We start from the raw sequence: 21,821 nt of genomic DNA on the forward strand, positions 1-21,821 counted from the left end.
CCTTTCTTCATCCTGTTTGTAATTAAACTCCATAAAGGTTGACGGCTGACTTGAGTTTTCATTTAGGAATTACATAGCTGAATTCCTTGGCGACCTTAAATTAATATATATCAGTCTTTTAAAGTGATTTCTTTGTCACAGAACCGAGAGGATTCCAAACAAAGATAGAGAAGCAAGTTTCCCACAGTCTCTCACAATTTCTCACAAACCTTATCAGTCCTCCCTCTGCTGACTATTCCAACCTTGAGCATGCAGCTAGGCAGGTCGTACACAGTTCAACCCACGACCTTGACTATGCAGCCCAAGCAGGGAGAAGAGGAGGCTTTAACCCTTATAGCTCTGCCTTTACGGCAGTGCCTCGACTATACATGTGTAAGGTGATGAGATTCTGCACCAGATTGGTGGTAGTATCTGAGGAGAAAGGGGGACATATTTAAGAGATGCTAGAAAGGTAAAATCACAGGCATTGGTAATAGATTAATATGAGATGAGGTGAGAGACACTAAGCAGTCTATGATGACCCCTACATTGTGAGCAGAAGGGATTAGGCAACTGCCCTCACAAGTGCAGATCCCCAGATAGTGCTCAATGTTTCTCTCAGGGTTCTAGTGGTAACACTGAAAGATCTGGTTTCTAACACCATCATTCATAGGCCCCTACTGGTATGCAACCTACTGTTAATCAGACAGTGGTCATAACATCCCCCCCCAAAACCAGTATGCAGTCTTTCCTTGTACATACAAGGTTTATAGGGAGAGTAGGCTTAAATGTAAATACAATGGTAGTATTTAAATACACATGTAGACAATATGTGTGGCTAAGAAGTATCTCCCAAATCCTAGCCCTGGAAGTCCTTTTTCTCCCTTTGAAGTATCCTCATAAAGTTTTCCTTAGCTGTAAGATTTTTGTTGGGCTTCAAGAATGATTGACTTTCTAGATTCCATAGCTGGAACTTCTCTTCATCATGAAAGCTCAAAATCCCTTAAGCTTCTGCCATTGTCAAGTGTCTATTTTTCCACATTCATTCATAGGTATATCCTCTGTTACTGGTTGCTCCAACTCTAATGGTCACTGATATTGCTTCTTGTTGCCACAGAGATTTCTAATAGAACCTCTAGAACATTTAAGCTCTCTGGGTCCCCTGGGCACTCCAGTATTCGAATATTCATTCCCTTAAGAAAAGAAAGGATAAGCACAAAAAAGATGAGATGCCATGTGCTCACAAACACATGGTAGCAGGGCTTTTTAAAATTGCGAAGCAGGGGAAGGAAAGCCCTTAGTATCACGAAAGAGATTAAGAGATGGCCAGGCCACATTCACATTTTTGTATTTACACTCAATTCTGGCTCAGCAAATCCTGAGCAACTCCCAAGATCTTCTGGATCTATAGACAATTAGAAGGTTTTTTGTAATCAAACAGTACCAGCTCCTAAATCATCATGGGTAGAAAACAGCTCCCCAAATTTCCATGTTGTCATTTGGATTAAAACAGGATTAAAGGAATATCTGTACATTCTTCTGGGACTGAGACTTGGCATATGCTTCAAGAAGCAGGTCTTCATTGGCCAGAATAATTCCATGCCATTCTCTTTACTCAATAAACTCTAGCAGCTGTAGGTAGCTAGGTGGTGCTGAGTAGATAGAATTCTGAGCCTGGAAACTTATCTTTTTGAGTTAGAATCTGGCCTCAGACTCTTCTTAGCTGGTTGTCCTTGGGCAAGTCACTTAATCTTGTTTGGGTTTCCTTAGCTGTCTGAGTTGTGGAAGGAAATCACAAACCACTCCAGTATCTCTGGACTCCAAACAGGGGTCAAGAAGAGTTGGATATGAATAAAATAATTCAACAACAGTTTAATGATAAAATGTCAGCTCTGTTTAGGTTTTAAAACTTTTTATGATCTGGCCCCAAACTTATCTTTGCAGCCTCATTGGCTGTTATTTCCTCTCAAGAACTTTTCAGTTCAAACATAAAGGCCTTCTCCCTGACTCTCATTTTTGTGTCTTTGCACTAACCTTCCACACACTGTACATTTGAACTGCTTTATAGTGTGTGACTAATCTAAGTGGTAGAGATGAGGGCAATAACTCTTTTTTAGAAAAGTATTTTTATTTTTTTCAGATTATATGTCAATACAATTTTCAATAATAGGGCATTTTTTTGATCTCTCCTTCCCTCCCAACCCACCGTTTTCCCCAAGACAGCAGGTAATATGATCTAGGGTTGTACAAGTGTAATTACATAATATATTTTCATGTTCATCATACTGTGAAAAAATACACAGTGCTTACACTAGAGAAATATTCCTGGAGGAAATAAAGTGAAGAATGGCAGGTGCTTCAATCTGATTCCCATCTGTTTCTTCCATGATGATGGATATCCTATTTTGTCATGAGTTCTCTTGGAGCTGTTCTGGATCTTTGCTTTGTTGATAAATTAAGTCATGCACAGTTGATCATCATACATTATTGTTGTTGCTATGTACAATGTTCTCCTGGTCCTGTTCACGTCACTTTGCATCACTTAAGTCTTTCCAGGTTTTTTGATGATCATCTTGCTTATCATTTCTTATGGCTCGATAGCAGAGGGTGATAATTCCTTGATCCTTTCAGTGGCCTGGTAGCAGCAAGATACCAATGTGTTCACTGTCTAGGCTTCCAGAGCAGGCGTCTGGCTTGAAATTCATCACAAACTCGGCGGGTTTCCTACCCCATTTCTTTGTCATAACTCACTTGCATCCATCTCCTGGTTTCAGATCCAGGTTTCCCCGGGCTCCTAGGACCTGACCTCGAGTCCCCGTTACTTCCTCTGATTGCGGAGGGCTGTAAGTGTGTGGATCCAAGTATGCATTCTTACCTGGGCGGACAATCTTCCGCTGAAACATTCTGGGTCGGAAGGAATACAATGAGGCAACCAGCTGAATTCTCCGCCGGAGAGGCACGTCAGTCCCTCGGCTTCAGCCAACTCCCTCTCGGGTCCCCTGCTTGTCTTGGGGCAACCGGAGAAACTGATCAAAGAAGAATCCACTCAGGATCGAGAGCAGGCTGTAAGGCAAAGCTGCTACTGTAACATTGCCACCCGGCTTCGGAAGCAGCTGGGGCTGGGTGGAGGAAGAGAAGGCACGTGTTGGGAGGGTTCTTCCAGGAGTTCCGCCCCGCAAAACGCGTCAGGTCAAAAGGCCCCCAAAGTTGTTCTCGAGTAGCAGCCGTTTCCCTTCGAGACCCTGCTACCTCATCCACCCCGCCAGGGCCCGGAAGCCGTGTCCCTCCGCTGCTTACGTGGGTTGCTAAGGTTGGGGCAGAGTGCCTGTTAACTTCAGCCTCCCTGCAGACCAAGAGAGTTTCAGAGCCCAAGCTGCGCTTCTGGTCCCACCTCAGGGCCCTGAGGAGCGCTAATGAAACATACCAGGCAGTCGCCAGATCGGGCAGGTGAGGGCGCCCCACGAGGGGACTGGCAGAGCGTCCCAAAGCTCCGGAGGGAGCGGGGAGGGGAAGCCGCCGAAGCTCAAGGAAAAGTTGGAGGCGGGAGGGAGGGAGGAGAGCCAAAGATCTGGCCGGTGGGACTATCAGAGAAGGAGCCAATCGGTAGGTGGAGGGATGATCTCTGGGCTGGGCAGGGCCGTGTTAATTGTAGGACTTTGGGGTATGCCTAAAACAGCCCATATTCGTTCTAGGCCCCTGGACGGGCGATCCTGGTCTGGAAAGGCGAGAAAGGAAGAAAGAGCCCTCTCTGGGGCTGTCTTGTCACCGTACTACAACCTGGCGTAATGTTTTATTTTGTTTTAAGGGCGCTTAAGTTTGTAGAGAGGAGAAACGTGGTCCCTTCCGTGAAGCAGCTTTCCAGTCCTTACCCAAACAGACGCTCCCCACCCCACAAGCGCTCGCCAGCGCTGGATGCTTTTTGATAACGAAGGTGAAGGAGGAGAGTAAGCGTTTTTTTTTTCTTTCCTAAATAGGAGTGGGCGGTGCTAGTGGGAGTCTTAAACACACTAAAAAAATGTTTAAATTAGGCACATAACAGGTGCTTAATAAATGCTTGGTGAATGTACAAATGATTTGAAAATGAGCATGGGGCTAATGCGAAAGGAATTATTATAACAGGCGTTTTTCCCAGACGGGGCGGGCCCTCCGGCCCATTTCCAACCCCGCCTTTCCCGGGGGCCCCAGACTCCGCCCCAGGGGCCTCAGCCCCGCCCCTCAGCAGGTAGGGGGCGGGGAAGAGCCTTGTGACCCCGCCTGTCCTGGCTGGCCGCCGCCCCAAATTGCTTGGGCTCCGGCGCTGGATCCTCGAGCGTCCGCGGTAGGCAAGGGGTCTTCCGTGGCGCGATCGGGCATGGGGTTGGGGCCAAGGGGAGGAAGAGGAGCAGGAGTGCTCTTGGTCCGGAAGGAAAGAGACCGAAGCCGTATTGGGGTAGGGCGCCCCGGATTGTGTCCCCTGTAGAGGTAATGTGTTCCCTCTCCAGAACCCCTGGGTCCCACGTGGGCGCAGGCCGGGGCTGGAGCCTGGGCGCAGGGGGTGAGGAACTGCACCGAAGGCGGAAGGAGGCTGGGTCTCGGTAAATGGACCTTTCGCCCAGCCAGGCTGGTGAAAACAGTGCCCCTGGGGCCCAAGAGCTGCCTAACCGAGGAACTGTCGCCTATGCAGGCCCCCTATCCCTTCCTAGACCTTGCAGAAATTTTATGATGCCACCGTGGAGTGAAAAGGCTTTTTGGCAGGAGCTAAAACTCTGGGGAGGAAGAGGGCAGAGGCAAATAGGAGGTTGGTTTTGAAAAGAAAAAAAAAACAACCCTGAACTCAGCCATCCCTTTTACTATTCTCTTCTTGGGTGCACAAAATCACCGATCTAGGGGCAGCCAGGTATTATAGTGGTGCTCTTCCAGGACTGGAGTTGGGAGAACCTGTATTCAAATTTGGCCCCAGATAACTTCCTAACTGTATGTATGACCCTGGGCAAGTCACTTAACCCCTGATTGCCCAGTCCTTGCAGCTCTTTTGTCTTAGAATTGATACCAAGGTAGAAGGTAAGGTTTTAAAAAAATCATACAAGAAAATAGCTTTTATAGAGTTGGAAAGGCCCTTAGAGGTCATCTAGTCCAGCCCCTCTTGGTTTACTGATGAGGTAGCTTGGGCTGCCTAGATTATAAATGGCAAAGCTAGGATTTAAACTCGGCTTCTTTGACTCCAAATCTTTCTACTACGTAGACTCATCATCCTCTAGGGCTTTCAGTAAAGTTTGGGGTTCTGAGTTGTATCTTCAAAGAGGAATTGCTTGGGGTATACACCAAGATCTAGAGCTGAATTTAAGAATTAAACTCAGAAGCTCTGGCTCTATAGTTACAAGTACTCCCATAATTCTCATACTTTCTCATGCCATAAATTATTTCCTTCCTTTCTTTCACCCTTACCTTCTATTTTAGAATCAATACTGTTTATTGGTTCCAAAGCAGAAGAGCAGTAAGGGCTAGGCAATGGGGGTTAAGTGACTTGCTCAGGGTCACACAGCTAGGAAGTATCTGAGGCCAGGTCTTCCCATCTCTAGGCCTGGCTCTCATTCTACTGAGCTACCCAGCTGCTTCCTGCCATACATTTTCTAAGGCTCCCTTTGAAAACTACCCTCACACTGGAACAGTTCTTTTCTTTGGCCATCTCTGAGGTTACTCTTGTTCTTAAATGTTGAGAATTGGATTGATGGGATAAGGAATGTTCTTTGGGGGCCTAGGTTAAGGTCTCTTTTCCCATCTTTTGCCCCACCTGGGTAAACTGGAGACAGTGAGATTCCTCAGTTCTCTTCCCCTAGTCTTGCTGGCAATCTGCTAACTCTTTTGAAATAATTAAGGGAGTGGTGCTGTTTGGCAGAATGGGGAGTAAGAGAATTCTGGGTGATTATGAGATATAGTTCATGTTAGGGAGGTGTTATTTGGGCAGAGGGGTTGGATGCCTTTGCCCTAGCCACCCAGAAGGTACTAAGAGGATGTTGTATGTATTTTCTCCAGCTGTAATCTCTGTTTCCATCTCTCCTCTTTCTCCTCTGTCTCTGTCTGTCTCTGTCTCTCCCTCTCTCTCTCTCTCCCTCCCTCTCTCTCTCTCTGTCTCTGTCTCTCCCTCTCTCTCTGTCTCTCCCTCTCTCTCTGTCTCTCTCTCTCTCCCTCCCTCTCTCTCTCTCTGTCTCTCTGTCTCTCTGTCTCTCTCTTTCTCTCTCTCTCTCTCTCTCTCTCTCTCTCTCTCTCTCTCTCTCTCTCTCTCTCTCTCTCCCTCTCTCTCCCCTTCTCTCTGTCTCTCCCTCAATTTCTCTCTCTCCCTCTCCATCTCTGTCTCTCCCACTTGAGTTCAAATTTGACTTGAGACACTTCATAGCTCTGTGACTCTGGATAACTCATTTCACTCTGCCTCAGTTCTCTCATTTGTAAAATGAGCTGGAGAAGGAAATGACAAATGGCATGACTGAACAACATTTTATTTTATTAGTTATTTATTTTTTTAGGTTTATTTTATTTTATTTTTTGGAAATTTTTATTTAATTAATGTACTTAGAATATTTTCCCATGGTTATAAGATTAATGTTCTTTCCCTCACCTCTTCCTAAACCCCCTCTGGTAGCTGATGTGCAATTCCACTGGGTTTTACTTGTGTCATTGATCAAAACCTATTTCCATATTATTGATATTTGCACTAGGGTCATCATTTAGAGTCTACATCCCCAGTCATATCCCCCTCAACCCATGTAATCAAACAGTTGTTTTTCTTCTGTGTTTCTACTCCCTCAGTTCTTCCTCTGAATGTGGATAGTGTTCTTTCTCATAAGTACCGAATTCATTTTTAGTCCTTTCTGGCGCTTTGTGACCCCATTTTGGAGTTTTTCTGGCAAAGATACTGGAGTGTTTTGTCATTTACTTCTCCAGCTTATGTTACACATGAGGAAATTGAGGCAAACAAGATTAAGGGATTTGCCCTGAGTCATTCAGCTAGGAAGTGTGTGAGGCCAGATTTGAACTCATGAAGATGAGTCTTCCTGCTTCCAAGCCCAGTGCTCTATCCACTATGCTACTGGCTGCCAGTTATATATATATATATATATATATATATATATATATATATATATATATATATAGAGAGAGAGAGAGAGAGAGAGAGAGAGAGAGAGAGAATATGAGAATATGCTGGTAATATGAAGTACCAGTATTTTATAATCCCTTTATATTCTCTTTACTTGATCCTACTCTCCATTTCTCCAATTATCTCACCTTCTTTTCACAATCAAACTCTTCCACTTCCTCTTCTGCTCCCTTCTCCACCCCTTGCAATCTGATTTCTGGCTTGACTGATCTGAATGACCAAAGCTAATGTACTGTTTTCAGATCTCATCCTTTTTTTTTTTAAACCCTTACCTTCCATCTTAGAATAATACTGTGTATTGGTTCCAAGGCAGAGGAGCAGTAAGAGCTAGGCCATGGAGATTAAGTGACTTGCCCAGTCTAGGAAGTTTCTTTTACTTAAATTTGAACCCAGGACCTCCTGTCTCTAGGCCTGGCTCTCCATCCACTAAGCCACCTAGCTGCCCCCTGTGGCATTCACTATTAAGCCTCCCTTTCTTCAATTTCCCTTTTTGGTTTGATGGTATTGCCATTTTTTTTAACCCTAACTTTCCTATACAATACTGTGTATTGGTTCCAAGGCAGAAGAGTGGTAAGGGCTAGGCTATGGAGGTTAAGTGACTTGCCCAGGGTCACACAGCTAGAAAATGTCTGAGGCCATATTTGAACCCAGGATCGCCCATCTCTAGGCCTGGCTCTCCATCTACTAAGCTAGCCAGCTGCCTCCAGATCTCATCCTTCTTGATTTCTCTGCAGCCCTTGCTCCTGTTGACGGTTCCCTTCTTCTCACTGGATTTTCATGGCACCGCTTCTCTTTCCTCTTTTTCCTGGCTCGTCAGCCACATCCTATATTTTCTGGGGGATTGTACCCCTATGGCTATGGCTAGGACCCTGCCCTCCCCTTTCCTGTGTCCTCATCACTTCCCACAGGTTCAACTCTCATCAAAATGAAGACTCTCTTCTGCACTCCCAGCTCATTCCCAACTACTCATTAGAATCATCCAACAGGTCGTCCCGTTGTCCTCTGAAACTTGATGCGTCCAAAACAGAACTCCGTATCTCTCCTGCTAAACCCTCGTCTCTTCTTAACTTCCCTATTTCCCTGGAGGGGGCCATCCTTCTTCCAGTCTTTCAGGCTAATATATTCCACGGGGATCCTTCCTGGACTCCGCACTTACATCCTTCTTTCTCCGAGGGCTTCCTTTTCTTCCTCAGTAAGTGAATAAAAGCTGCTGTCATGGCAAGTAAAAATAAGAGGCAAGCTGTATCCAATTTCTGATTGAAATGACGAAGGTATTCCTCCAGAGAGGCTCCCTCACCCATGTTATCAACTGTCTTCTTCTCTTGTCTCTCACCACAAGCCCTGGAAGAATAGGAATTCTTTTCCATCAGCTGGAAGCCCTGAGAGAGGTCTGGGTTCCCAAAACAGACCCAGGGGAGGGTTACCATCTGCCAGCATTTATGGGAGTGTCTGCAACACTGTAGCAGCTACAACAACAAACATTTAAAATGTTTCTTGATTGACTGATTGCGCTGCCATCAGACTTGAGTAGGAAACCTCACTGGGATTAATTTGGGGGTTTAGATGGCATTTATACAGAATAATAGGGAGCCCCGTATCTCCAAAGTGTATTCGAGTCTATTTTTTACAAAAGACATGCTCAGAACCAGCCAGGTGGATGCTTTTTTTTTTTAAATAGCTCTAAAGATCTGAAATTTCCTCAGTAAGCGTAGTCACTCCACCTACGTGGATTGAAACCCCTCCACTTGTTAGTGTGATCATTGATTCAGGCTTGTTGGGAACCTCAGCGTTCATTTAGTGCCTCCTCCTCACTTTTTTACAGTTGAAGAGCCTTAAGTGAGGTTTAATGCTTATCTAAGGCCACCCACGGTGTCCACCCAAGACCCTAAACTTGAATGATGTAGCCCTTTGCTTGCTTTTGCTCCGAGCTCGATAACCTCCCCCTCTCCCCCCTTCCCCCACACTCTTGAGTAAGGCCCCAAACAGATTAAAATGTAATTGGGAAATACTGAAAAAAATTAATAAAAATTTCGATGAAATATAGATTTGAAACTAAGTTAAGAGGTGGCCCCCCGGGATTCTTATGTATAGATCAAGGCAGCTAAGTGGCTCAGCAAATTCAGGAAGAGTCATTTTTTTGAGTTCAGACCTGGCCTCAGACACTAGCTTTGTGTCCCTGGACAACTCACTTCATTCTTTCTGCCTTTGTTTCCTCATCTATAAAATGAGAAGGAAATGGCAAACCACTCCTGTTCCTTTGCCAAGAAATGCCCAAAATAGGGTCATGAAGTCACACATGACTGAAAGGACTGAAAAACAGATTAATGGCTCCTGTTTCTATTTTTTTTTTAACCCTTACTTTCCATTTGAGTAACAATTCTAAGACAGAAGTGCAAAGGCTAAGAAACAGGCTTAAGTGACTTGCCCAGCTAGGAAGTGTTTGGGGCAGATTTGAACCTAAGTCATCCTGACTGCAGTCCTTTTGCTCTATCCACTGTGCCACTTAGCTTCCCTGCCTTATTTCTGTTTGAGTTGGACCCCACTGCTAGAACCAACAAGAAAATTTTATCAACCAAAATATTCCTTTTTTTTTTTTAATCCTTACCTTCCGCCTTAGAATCAATCCTGTGTATTGGTTCCAAGACAGAAGAGCAGTAAGGGCTAGGCAGTGGGGGTGAAGTGACTTACTCAGGGTCACACAGGTAGGAAATATGAGGTCAGATTTGAATCCAGGACCTCCCATCTCTAGGCCTGGCTCGCCATCCACTGAGCCATCCAGGTGCCCCCATCAATGGCCAATATTCTGATGGTGAGCCTCTCTAAATTTGGAAGTCTATAGATTCCAGAGATAGCCTATTTCCAGACTTTCAACCTGATTAGACCTGCCCTAGTGGAAGAAGAGGAAGAGCCTTGGATCTGGAATCAGAGGTGTGAATTTCATTTGTGTCACATGTGTAACTTTAGTTTCCCCATTTATTAGAAGAGGGAATCAACTCGATCAAGTCTGTAGGTCCCTTGAAGCTCCAAATCCGAACCTGTGAATCCAGGCTCACTTCCCTCAGTGATAAGGCATTGTAGGAGGATGATTTTGGAAGATTACTTTATAATCCATTGAAATATCCATTTCTGGGGCAGCTGTAGTAGCTCTTAAATCATACACGAAGTCAAATCCCAGACAAAATCTTACCTTCTCCAAAAAGCATTTAGAAATCCCCACTAATACTAGCAGCATCCTTCTCTTCATTATCTCATTGATCTCACATACATTTTGTTTGTCATTCTTGTTGTTGAGTTGTTTCAGTCATGTCCAACTCTTTGGGACCCTATTCGGGGTTTTCTTGGCAAAGATTAGAGTGGTTTACCATTTCCTTTTCCAGATCATTTGGCAGATTAGGAAACTGAGGCATACAGGTTGATGTGACTTGTCCAGGGTCACACAGCTAGCCAGTGTCTGAGGCCAGATTTGAACTCAGCAAGACGAGTCTTCTTAACTCCAGACCAGGCACCCTTTGCCACCTACCTACCTTCATTTTGTTTGTATTTAATTGTTTTCTATTGTCCCCCCAACCAAAGAGTGTGACCTCCCTGGGGGCAGAGATTAATTTTTGCCTTTCTTTTTTGTCCCTCATGATTAGTACAGAGCCTGGCACATCGCAGGCATTTATTAAATTCTTGTTGACTCACTTTTTTATTGGCACCAAAAATGTATTAACATGGGTCTTGGTCTCTCTTCTATTTTTTTTTTAATCCATACCTCCTGTCTTAGACTCAATCCTGCGTATTAGTTCCAGACAAAAAAGTGGTCAGGACTAGGCCATGGGGGTTAAGTGACCTGCCTGGGGTCACACAACTGGGAAGTGTCTGAGGCCAGATTTGAACTCTAAGGGTTTGACAAAAAATATGATTCAAAGTATTTTTGCTCAAAGTTGAAGTGACCTTTAATGGCTTTTATTTACAAAAAAGGTGGAAAGAGTGAAAGTAGAGAAATACAAAAGGGTAGAGAAGACATTAACCTATCTAACTAAATATTGTTCCGGTGCTTGGCTCAGCCAGGACTTGTTAACCTTCAACCAGAATTAAACTCTCTCCAGAAGACAGGAAGGGAAAGCCAACTACAACTCACAACAACCCTATGAGTGAGGTTCCCTTATCTGAGGCACAGGCAACATTGACTTATCCATGGGTAAGACTATGACCGGAACTGAAGGGTTCACCTGAGGCTGACTATTTCCCTTGATTTGAAGCCAGCTTCCTTCTTGGAGTGGACTTCCCTAGCCCCAGAAATTCAGGGCCTTTTATAGTGGCCCCTTGATCCTTACCCCTTTCACAAGGACCAACCACAGTTTCCAAAATTGTCTAGCACTGCCCAGGGGGCTCACTTTCCTGATGGAACAGTTTCTGAGGGTTTGAACTCTTACACATTTCTGACTGACTGAGTTAAAAAAAAAGGGTGGAGCTCTCCAAGTATCTTGCTGGCTTCTCACCCAGCACCAAGTAGGGTGTGAATTCACATGCAGGTCCTCCACTAGTTCAAGCTTGTGTTGATTCAATCAAAGGAGAGTTAATCCTGTCTTCACAATCTAGTAAGGCACTTAAATTAGTGTTAACTCAGGATAGACAATCAAGAATTCTCTTTCACAGAACCCAGGACCTCCGTCTCTAGGCCACCCAGCTGCCTCCTTGGTCTCTCTTCTTAATGCTCCCAGCTTGTTAGTAAAAATGTCACTCTGCCAGTGTAAACTGTAGGCTCACACTGATTGACCCAGAATGGAGTATCCGCACAAGATAGAGACAGTCCCAAACTTAGTCATATGTCCTGCTTGCGGGGGTTCTGGGTTGGTGTGTTGTTTGTTAGTAGGTGGAAGAAGAAGAATGAAACCAAGGCTAGTGGGATCTCCTAAGACGTATGACTCAAGATTATTTAGATTGGGGTCATGGAATCTTCCCACAGCTGGGGGCGTGAAAAATGGCGGGCTGTCAAATACAGAGCTGTCTCCAAGCCCAGGCTCCCCTCTGCAGCTGCCTGTCAGATATCTGGAAATGGATGTGCAGCGGCAGCTTCTATTCAATAGGTTCAAAAGACCACTCACCTTTTCCTTTAAATCCTGCTACTGTTACCACCCTCTCAGACCCTCCTGTTGGAAACCTACCCGTCATCGTGGACTCTTCCCTGGCTCTGATCCCCCTCCTTACCCCAATGTCCAGGCTGTTGCCAAGACCTCTGTTTGGTTCTCAGTGTAATTGGAAATCAGGCATTCCCCCCTCTGTTTTTATTTTTTTATTTTTTAAACTCTTACCTTCCATCTTGGAATCAATACTGTGTATTGGTTTCAAGGCAGAAGAGTGGTAAGGGCTAGGCAATGGGGGTTAAGTGACTTGCCCAGGGTCACACAACGAGGATGTGTCTGAAGTGTGGAGGAGAGATATTGGAAAAGTCTGCAACAAGGGAGGAAATTAGCAGATCTGATCTTAAATTATCAAATTCTCCTTAAATAATTTCCTATTACAGAGGCCAGATTTGAACCTAGGACCTCCTGTCTCTGGGCCTGGCTCTCAATCCACAGAGCCACCCAGTTTCCCCCATCTTTTCCCTTTTTAAAAGGAAAGATGAATTAGTTCTTTCAAAGGGGAACTAATTCCCTCAGAGGGCATGGAGACATTTGCAGAGGGGCCTGTAGGGGTCACCAGGAGTGTTTGCATTTTCCTGGAAAGCATTGGGAGTAGAAGCTAAAGGAAAAAAGGGTCAGCAATGGCCTGACCCCCCTGCTTACCCTAGCCATTGGTCTGCCATATTGGTATAGTTTTAGAGGTTTTCCCATCCTAGATCTACTGCTAGATGGTTGGAAATCAGTTTGGGTGGTGGGGTTGCCACAGAGATCAGTCATGTCCAGGGATTTAGAACAATATAATTACTATTTCCTTTGATTACTTCTGACTCACTGGAGGAAAGGAAGGAAATGATTTCTTGCTCTATTACCCATGGCACAGGATTGGGTGGGATTCTGTCCCCTTTGCCACCCACAACACCTTAGGCTTAGGCAGTAACCACATACTTTTAAGAAGTCTTCCAAGTTATCTTGGTCACAGGCTGGAGATTTCTTTTTATTTTTAATTTTATTTTTGTCATGCAAAAATTGTTGGTCATTATTGTAAGAGCATACTCCCAGGTAAACAAAACCCCAAAATAAAGCCATAAATCTGCTGATGTGAAAGATGACTCCATCAAGTCTTCCTCTTGAGGTGGATAGCATTCCCCATCATAAGTCTTTCAGGATTGTCCCAGATCATTGCCTTGCTGAGCGTCACTGGCTGGGGATTTCCAGAGTGAGCTCATGCCCAGATTGGAGAAAAGCATTCTCCAGTTTCCTGCTCATCTGAGTGTAGCTAGAGATGAAGAGGAAGAGTTATTAGCTACTAGAATTTGCACTGACTTCACAGACAGCTTCTGTTTAACAGGCTTCCTCCTAAAAAGATGAGAACATTGAAACTGGGAAACTCAGGAAAGCCCAGCTATTCTCCAAACACATATATCACACTGGCTTGGGCCCCTGGGAGAGGATCTGCCACCTGGTCCCTTGGAGGAAAATACTGGAATTTTTTCCAGAAGATAACAGCATATTTTTCTGGTGATTTATTGAGTTTTTTATACTTTTGTTTTTCTGCAGAGGGAAGTACCAGACCCTACCGTACTCTCAAACTCTCACCTTATATCTTTCTCCTCTTCCATAGCCAAACTCTTAGACGATGCTGTCTACACCTGCCACCTCTCTTTTTTTTTTTCATATTAAACCCACTTTTCAACCTCTTGCAGCCTGGCTTCCAACCCCATCACTCAACTAAAACCTTTCTGTCTGGGATCCCCAATGATCCCTGTGTTGCTAAATCCAATAATCTTCTCAGTCCTCATCCTTTGTGACTTCTCAGTAGCGTTTGACCCTGTTAAGACACCCTTAATCTACCCACTCTTTAAATCCATCTCCCCTTTCCCCATTTCCTTCCTATCTCCCTGTTGAGAGAAATAGATTTCTCTCTGTGTGTCTGTCTGTGTGAGCTCTTCCTTTAACCAGTCCAGACAAGAATGAGGCTCAAGTATTAGACATCCTCCACCCCCTCTCTTCTTATCTACACGTTCACTCTGAATATGTGAGATCATTTTCCCTGACCTTCCTCTCCTTCCTTGTCAGTGTATTTCTCTTCCCCTCTTTCTATGATTAACATAATCAAAACACAACAGAACCCCTCCCAGATCTCCTCTAATTGGACTCCCTCGACAAACCCAGATGATGATATATACCAGAGGGGACACATGCGTCATCTCTTCCTATTTGAATGTCAGCAGTTTATCCTTTAGCCCCTTATTATTGTTCATTTGTGTTTACCTTTTTATGTTTTCCTTTGAGCCTGTGCTTGAACTTTAAAGTTTCTCCACAGATCTGGTCTTATCATCAAGAATAATTGGAAGCCTTTTATTTCATTAAAGGCCCAATTTTTTCCCCCTGTAGCAAAATACATAGTTTTGCTGACTAAGTTATTCTTAGCTGTTACCTCATATCCTTTGCCTTTTGAATTACTGTATTCCAAGTTCTCTGATTCTTTATAGCTGTTAAATCAGTGTGGCTGCTAAATAATGTGATCCCTTCTTTCCTTCTTTCTTTCTTCTTTCTCTCTCTTCTCTTCTTTTCCCCTTCTCTCCTCTCCCTCCCTTCTCCTCCCCTCCCTTCCCTTCCCTTCCTGTATTTCTACTGTGTATTGGTTCCAAAGCAGAAGAGCAAAACATAAGGATTAGGCAATGTGGGTTAAATGACTTGCCCCGGGTTACACAGCTGGGAAGTGTCTGAGGCCAAATTTGAATCCAGGACTTCCCATCTCCACGCCTGATTCTCAATTCACTGAACCTCCTAGCTGCCCCACTCTTTTCTATTTTTTTCCTCAAGGACTCTCATTCCATTAATTGAAAATTTTTTAAACTTTTTTTTTCAACTCTTGCTTCATTTCTTCCAGGAATTCTTGCTGAGTTTAAGCCTAAGCTCAAGCCCGATTCTCAATTCACTGAACCTCCTAGCTGCCCCCCTCATTTCTTTTCCAATTTTTTCCTCAAGGACTCTCATTCCATTAATTAAAAAAATTTTCACTTTTTTTTCAACTCTTGCTTCATTTCTTCCAGGAATTCTTGCTGAATTTAAGCCCAAGCGCTCTCTGTGTGTGTGTGTGTGTGTGTGTGTGTGTGTGTGTGTGTGTGGTTATTTTCCCCCCTGGGGCATTGCTAATAAATGGTTTGGAGTCATTCTTCTCGTTTGCATTTATGTCTTAAGCATCCCTGCCACCATGATAACTCATTAATGTGGGATTGGTCTGACTCAGACTTCTTAGAGCTTGGGTTCATACTGCCATACTGCAGGAGGGAATGACTGCTTCTGCAGCTGCTTTCTTTGGGTACCATGTATTGTGCTATAATGAACAGGTGGAGGACCTGCAAGTTTTTAGTGCTTTGAAAGTAATCTGGCAAAATCTGTTCTCTTTCCCCTCTATTTGAGTTCCAGACTGGGTCTGGGTCTGTGCTAAACTGTTGTTGGACTAAGCCTTATCAGCTACTTGAAAAGCTTTATTGATTCAAGGTGTCTGGAATGGAGGCTCCTTTTTGGTCTGGGATTCCTGCCTGACAGACTAGGCTAGAGGTTGGATCTGAGACCTTGGCTCTGAGTTATACTACTCTTATTCCTTGTTTCTGAATTTCTTCTATTTGCCATACATGGACCAAAGCCTCCCTACCCAGGGATGCCACCCCCTCTCTTGTCTAAGTGCCCTTCTTACTCTCCCTTGAATCCTGGAACTGGATAGTGGGCAACAAGCTGCCAGTTGGCACCTGTCTGAATCATGGTGCCCCAGTCTGTGGTCTGGGATCTCACAGTACTGCCGTATTCCTGCAAGCATTGTGCTCCTAGTCTGACCTTTCCCCGGGGTCTGAAGATCTGTCTCCCTATGCCAAGATGGGCTAAACAAATGACTCACTGTGACTTTTTCTGAATTTCCCCATCAGGATTTGGTCTGATGCATTTTGGAATCTCTTTGGAGGGAAGTTCACTGCCAAGCTTCTTACCATTCTACCATCTGGGCCCTGCCTCTTCCCCTCCTTTTCTTTCTGTTTACTTTTTTCTCTATATACTTGGTATGCTTTCTCTTTATCTCATCAGTTCCTATAGACTTAGCTCTTGTTTTTTTTCTACAGGACTCTGAAATCAATATATCCAGCCCTTACCTCTGTTAGAATCTGAGAGGTAGGGAGGATCTTAGTGGTTAAACCACCTTGTTTGTTGTTTAATTGTTTTCAGTCATGTCCAACTCTTTATGACCCCATTTGGAGTTTTCTTGGCAAAGATACTGGAGTGGTTTGCCATTTCCTCCTCCAGCTCTTTTTTTCTCTTAAAAAAAAAAAGCCTCCTACCTTCCATCGTAGGATCAATACTATATATTGGTTCCAAGGCAGAAGAGTGGTAAGGACCAGGCCGTGGGAGTTAAGTGACTTGCTCAGGGGCACACAGGCTAGATTTGAACCCAGGACCTCCCACCTCTAGGCCTGGCTCTCAATCCACTGAGTCACCTAGCTACTCCCTTCTCCAGCTCATTTTTCAGATGAGGAAACTGAGGCAAACAAGGTAAAGTGACTTGCTCAGGATCACACAGCTAGTAAAAGCATCTGAGACCAGATTTGAACTCAACAAGATGAGTCTTCTTGACTCTAAGCCTGGAAGTATCCACTGTACCACTTAGCTGTCCAGAAGCCAGCCCATACCCGAAAGATTTCCCACTATAATACACCTAGCCAGGGATCATTTGCCCTCTCCTTGAAGATCCCTCTGGAGGCAGCCCATTCCACTTTTGGACAACTCTTAATTGTTAGGAAATGTGCTTTTGCTTTTTTACAGCTTAATTCATTTCTCCTGGCTCCTTCCTCTAGGGAGAAACTAAACAAATCTTATCCCTCTTTCACCCATAGTTTCACCCAAAATAAATAAGATTATTATGTTCCCCCTTCTTCAATCATCTAAGCCATATATCCCTGGTCCTTTTTATGAGATAGACTCAGGGGCAGTAAATTTGAGCCATGCCCAAAGATGGGAGGTCTTGGGTTCAAATATGGCCCTAGACACTTTCTAACTGTGGGAGACCAGTCAAATCACATAACCCCCATTACCTAACATTTCTTGCTCTTCAGTCCTGGAACCAGTACACAGTATTGCTTCTAAGATGGAAGGTAAGTATATTGATAAAGACTCGTGGTTATCTATATTAACAATTCTTTCACCTCTTTCTTCCTGGAATCCATGCAGTTTAAGATCACATTCATTGGGGGGCAGCTGGGTAGCTCAGTGGATTGAGAGCCAGGCCTAGAGACGGGAGGTCCTGGGTTCAAATCTGGACCCAGACACTTCCCAGCTATGACCCTGGGCAAGTCACTTAACCCCCATTGCCTAGCCCTTACCACTCTTCTGCCTTGGGACCAATACACAGTATTGATTCCAAGATGGAAGGTAAGGGTTTATTTTTTTAAAAAAAATCACATTCATTAATTTGGATATTACCTTTCATTGCTGACTCATTGAATTTGTGGTACCTCCCACCCCCTTTTAAACTTTTTCAGACAAACTACTGCTGAATCATGCCTCTCTAGGCCTATAGTTTTGAAATTGATTTTTTTAATCTAAGGATAAAACTTTGCCTATGTCTGTATTAAATTTAATCTCATCAGATTTTGCCTGCTCTGACCTTTATGTATCTGGTCTGTCATCCTGTGGCTCTGTTGGCGAACTTATGGCACATGTGCTGGAACATGCCAGAGGGGGCTATTCCCCTATCTCTCCTCACAAGGACATTCTTCATATGCCCTGCTCTTTTGCCCAGTAGCCAATGGGAGTACTTCCTCCCTCCCCTGTCTGGGGTAAGGGGGGCAGTTCACATGCAGTATGAGGGTTGCAGTTTGGGCACTCAGTCTCTAAAAGGTTCGACATTACTGCTGTAAAGTAACCATCCCTTCTGGTTTTGTCATTTTTGTCAGATTTGTCAGTAAGGTGGTATGGTCAGTGATAGAGTAATAGTCAGAAAGAGCTAGGTTCAAATCCAGCCTCAGATACTAACAATGAAATCCTGAGCAAATCACTTAAAAAATCCAAAACAACCAAATAAACAACAACAACAACAAACTCTCTGGTTGCCTCAGTTTCTCTGTCTGTAAAATGGGGGAAATAAAAGCACCAACCTCCCAGGATTGTTGTTAGATTCAAATAACATCATAATTATACAGTGGTTAGCACAGTGCCTGACACCTAAAAGCACTAGATTTTGTTGTCTCTTAGTTGTTTTTAGCTCTGTCCAACTCTTTCTGACCCTGTTTGGGGTTTTCTTAGTAAAGATACTAGAGTGGTTTGCCATTTCCTTCTCCAGCTTATTTTATAGATGAGGAAACAGGCAAAAAAAAGTTAAATGACTTGTCTTTAAAAAACTTAGTTTGCAAATTCTCTTGTCTTCCCTTTTTCTAAAAAGTTGCTTTTCTTGGGTTCTACAGTACCTTTCACATTTTCCAACATCTTTCAGATATCACTGAGCCACTGACTTAATTCAGCAAGCATTTTTTAAGTGCCAGGCATGGTATTAAACCCCGAAAACAGAAATACCAGCAGAAAGATGGTCCCTGCCCGACAACCTATAAAAGGAAGCTTAAAACACTGGGGACAGGGGAAGAGAACTCACATCTGCCTTTTTTTTTTCAGTCAGCAAGGATGTAGCTAAGTGACTTGAATTCATTAAAGGCCACCGAGTGGTCCTTTCCTACTATTTCCTTATTTAGGTGGCACTGGGCCTAGAATTCAGAAGATCAAAGTTCAAATGTGGCTCCAGATACTTAAAAGAGTTTGACCCTGGACAAATCTGCCTCATTTTCCTCAACCATAAAATGGATAATAATGAGGACTAAATGAGATAATATTTGTAAAGTACTTAGCACAGCACATAGTAGGTATACATTTTTTAAACCATTACTTTCCATCTTGGAACTGACACTAAATATAAGTCCCGAGGTTAGGCAATTGGGGTTGTAGTGACTTGCCCAGACTCACTCAGCTAGGAAGTGTCTGAGGTCAGATTTGAACCCAGGTCCTCCTGACTTCAGATCTATTTCTCCATCCACTGAGCTACCCAGCTGCCCCCTGATAGACATTTAACAAATGCTTATTTTCTTCTCTCCCTCTCTATCTTGGGAATCAGTTTCTTGTTAAGTCATTTTTATTCTGTCACTTTCAGTGGCGATTTGGCGGAGATAACAGCGTTTGAACTTTTTTTGAAAGGCATGAGTAGAAAAATTACTTTTCTGCAGTGTTTTTGGTTTTACATAGCTCTTTTTTCAAAGTATACCTCATGGAGTATTATTTTAAGTGTTATTATCCTCATTTTACAGATAGGGAAACTGAGGCTTTGGGGATTCAAAAAGGTAGTATGATTATTAGTAGAAATCAAACCCAAGTTTCCTAACTCTAAGTCCAGTTCTCTTTTCACTATACATGCCACCTCTCTGTCTTTAAGAGACACTCAAAAAAAATTTAAACCCTTACTTTCTGCCTTAGAATCAATACTAGGTCTTGGTTCCAAGGCAGAAGAGTGGTAAGGGCTAGGCAATAGGGGTTAAGTGACTTGCCCAGGGTCACACAGCTGGGACATGTGAGGCCAGATTTGAACCCAGGACCTCCCGTCTCTAGGCCTGGCTCTCCATCCACTGAGCCACCCAGCTGCTCCCAAGAGACACTCTTAAATGGATGCTAAGTCTTTAATTTAGTGGAGCAGCTGGACAAAGCCAGGTCCCTAGGGCCATTTTGTTCTCTGCTGCTCGAGCACTTCTTTAGGCTGTTTTGTCACCGGTAAGCCTTATTCTGGGAAACAAACCAGCCCTAAGCGGTATTCCGGGAAGTCTGATTTACCAGCTTTTTAATGCATGTGTTTGTCTGGCAGGGTTTTTTTAAGGGGAAGAAATGAATGAATAAAAAAGAATTAAAGAATAAAAAAGAACTTGTGCCCTCCCTTTATTGTTCAATCCTTTCCAGTTCTCCATGACCCCATTTGTTGTTTTCTTGGCCATGATACTGGAGCGGTTTGTCATTTCTTTCTCCATTTGATAGATGAGGAAACTGAGGTAAACAGGGTGAGGCGACTTGTCTGGTGTCACACGGGTGCCTGAACTCAAAAAGAGAAGTCTTTCTGACTCCAGGCTGGGCACTCTGTCCACCTCCACTGTACTAGCTAAAGTTTATCTAGCACCAGAGAGACTGACAATAAAGCCAGAGAGGCCCTGCCCTTGAGGAGCTTCCTTTTTTAGTTAATTAATTAATTTTAAGCCCTTACCTTCCGTTTTGGAATCATTACTCTATATTGGTTCCAAGGCAGAAGAGTGGTAAGGGCTAGGCAATGGGGGTCAAGTGACTTGCCCAGGGTCACACAGCTAGGAAGTGGCTGAGGCCAGATTTGAACCTAGGACCTCCCGTCTCTAGGCCTGGTTCACCATCCACTGAGCTACCCAGCTGCCCCCTGGAAGAGACATTAAGGCAGCCTGCTACCTAAGGGCAGCTAGGTTGCCTGGTGGATAGAGCAGGCTTGGCGTCAGAAGGATCAGGGTTCAAATGTGGCCTCTGACATTTCCTAGCTTTGTGACCCTGGGCAAGTCACTTTACCCTGTTTGCCTAATCCTTGCCCCTCTTGTCTTAGAGCTATTCCTAGGACAGAAAGTAATGGTTTAAAAAAAAAAAGACAGCCTGCCTAACCTCAGGAACTCCATCTCTACTTGGTATTTTCTATGTTAAGGACATTTTATTTCAGTAGGGAATTTATAAATTTAATTTAATTTTTTTTTTTAGTTAACAAAAATCTATTTTCTCTCCCTGCCCACCTCCCTTTTCTTTCATCCCCCCCCCCAAAAAAAGAAAAAAGAAAACCAAAACCTTTGCAGTAGTCCAGCACCACCAAGCAAAATAAATTTTTACAATTTTGGTGGGAAGTAGCTAGGATCATTTCACCCAGAGAAGAAACAGTTGAGCGTGTTTTAAAAGAACAACATGGGATGTCATAGGATTTAGAACTGAGAAGGACCTTCATGATTTTTTTTTTTACCCTTACCTCCTGCCTTAGAATCAATACTAAATGTTGGCACCAAGGCAGAAGAGAGCTAAGGGCTAGGCAATGGGGGTTAAGTGACTTGCCCAGGGTCACACAGCCAGGAAGTGCCTGAGGCCAAATTTGAACCCAGAATCTCCTGTCTCCAGGCCTGGCACTTTATCCATTGAGCCATCCAGCTGCCCAGCCCTGTGTGTTTTTGCCTTTCTTTGCATCTCCAGCACTTAGCCCAGGACCTGGCACTTAATAAATGCCTATATTGACTGACAGCGACTGCCTGCTTCTTCTGTGGTTAGCAGCTGTTTTAATTAAATTAGTAATCTCATCTTACAGTTTTATGGCACCTTTGGCTTTTCAAAGCACTTTCCCATGCTAACCCAGTTGATTTGCTATTCAGTCGTGCCCAACTCTTCGTGACCCCATTTGGGGTTTTCTTGGCAGAGATACTGGAGTGTTTCCTATTCCCTTCTCCAGCTTATTTGGCAGATGAGGAAACTGAGGCAACCAGGATATAGTGACTTGCCCGGGGCACCCAACTAGTGAGCTATTTGGGGTTTTC

The 21,821-nt window shown here is 44.0% G+C and overlaps 1 protein-coding gene across 6 annotated transcripts in view; it reads left to right on the forward strand.

The window, feature by feature from the left end:
• The first annotated feature begins 2,981 nt into the window (after positions 1–2,981).
• Positions 2,982–21,821, forward strand: part of RHBDF2 (rhomboid 5 homolog 2) — a 62,898-nt gene continuing 44,058 nt past the window's right edge. Inside the window, exons 1-2 of one of the 6 annotated variants that reach the window (XM_007482587.2) lie at positions 2,982–3,426; positions 3,785–3,923. In XM_007482587.2, the coding sequence (XP_007482649.1) occupies positions 3,892–3,923 (32 nt within the window). In that variant the 5' untranslated portion in view covers positions 2,982–3,426; positions 3,785–3,891. The other 5 variants (XM_007482589.2, XM_007482590.2, XM_056817095.1 and 2 more) reach the window with 5 other exon arrangements.

Source organism: Monodelphis domestica, chromosome 2 (genome assembly GCF_027887165.1).
Source record: "Monodelphis domestica isolate mMonDom1 chromosome 2, mMonDom1.pri, whole genome shotgun sequence".
Lineage (NCBI taxonomy): Eukaryota > Metazoa > Chordata > Mammalia > Didelphimorphia > Didelphidae > Monodelphis > Monodelphis domestica.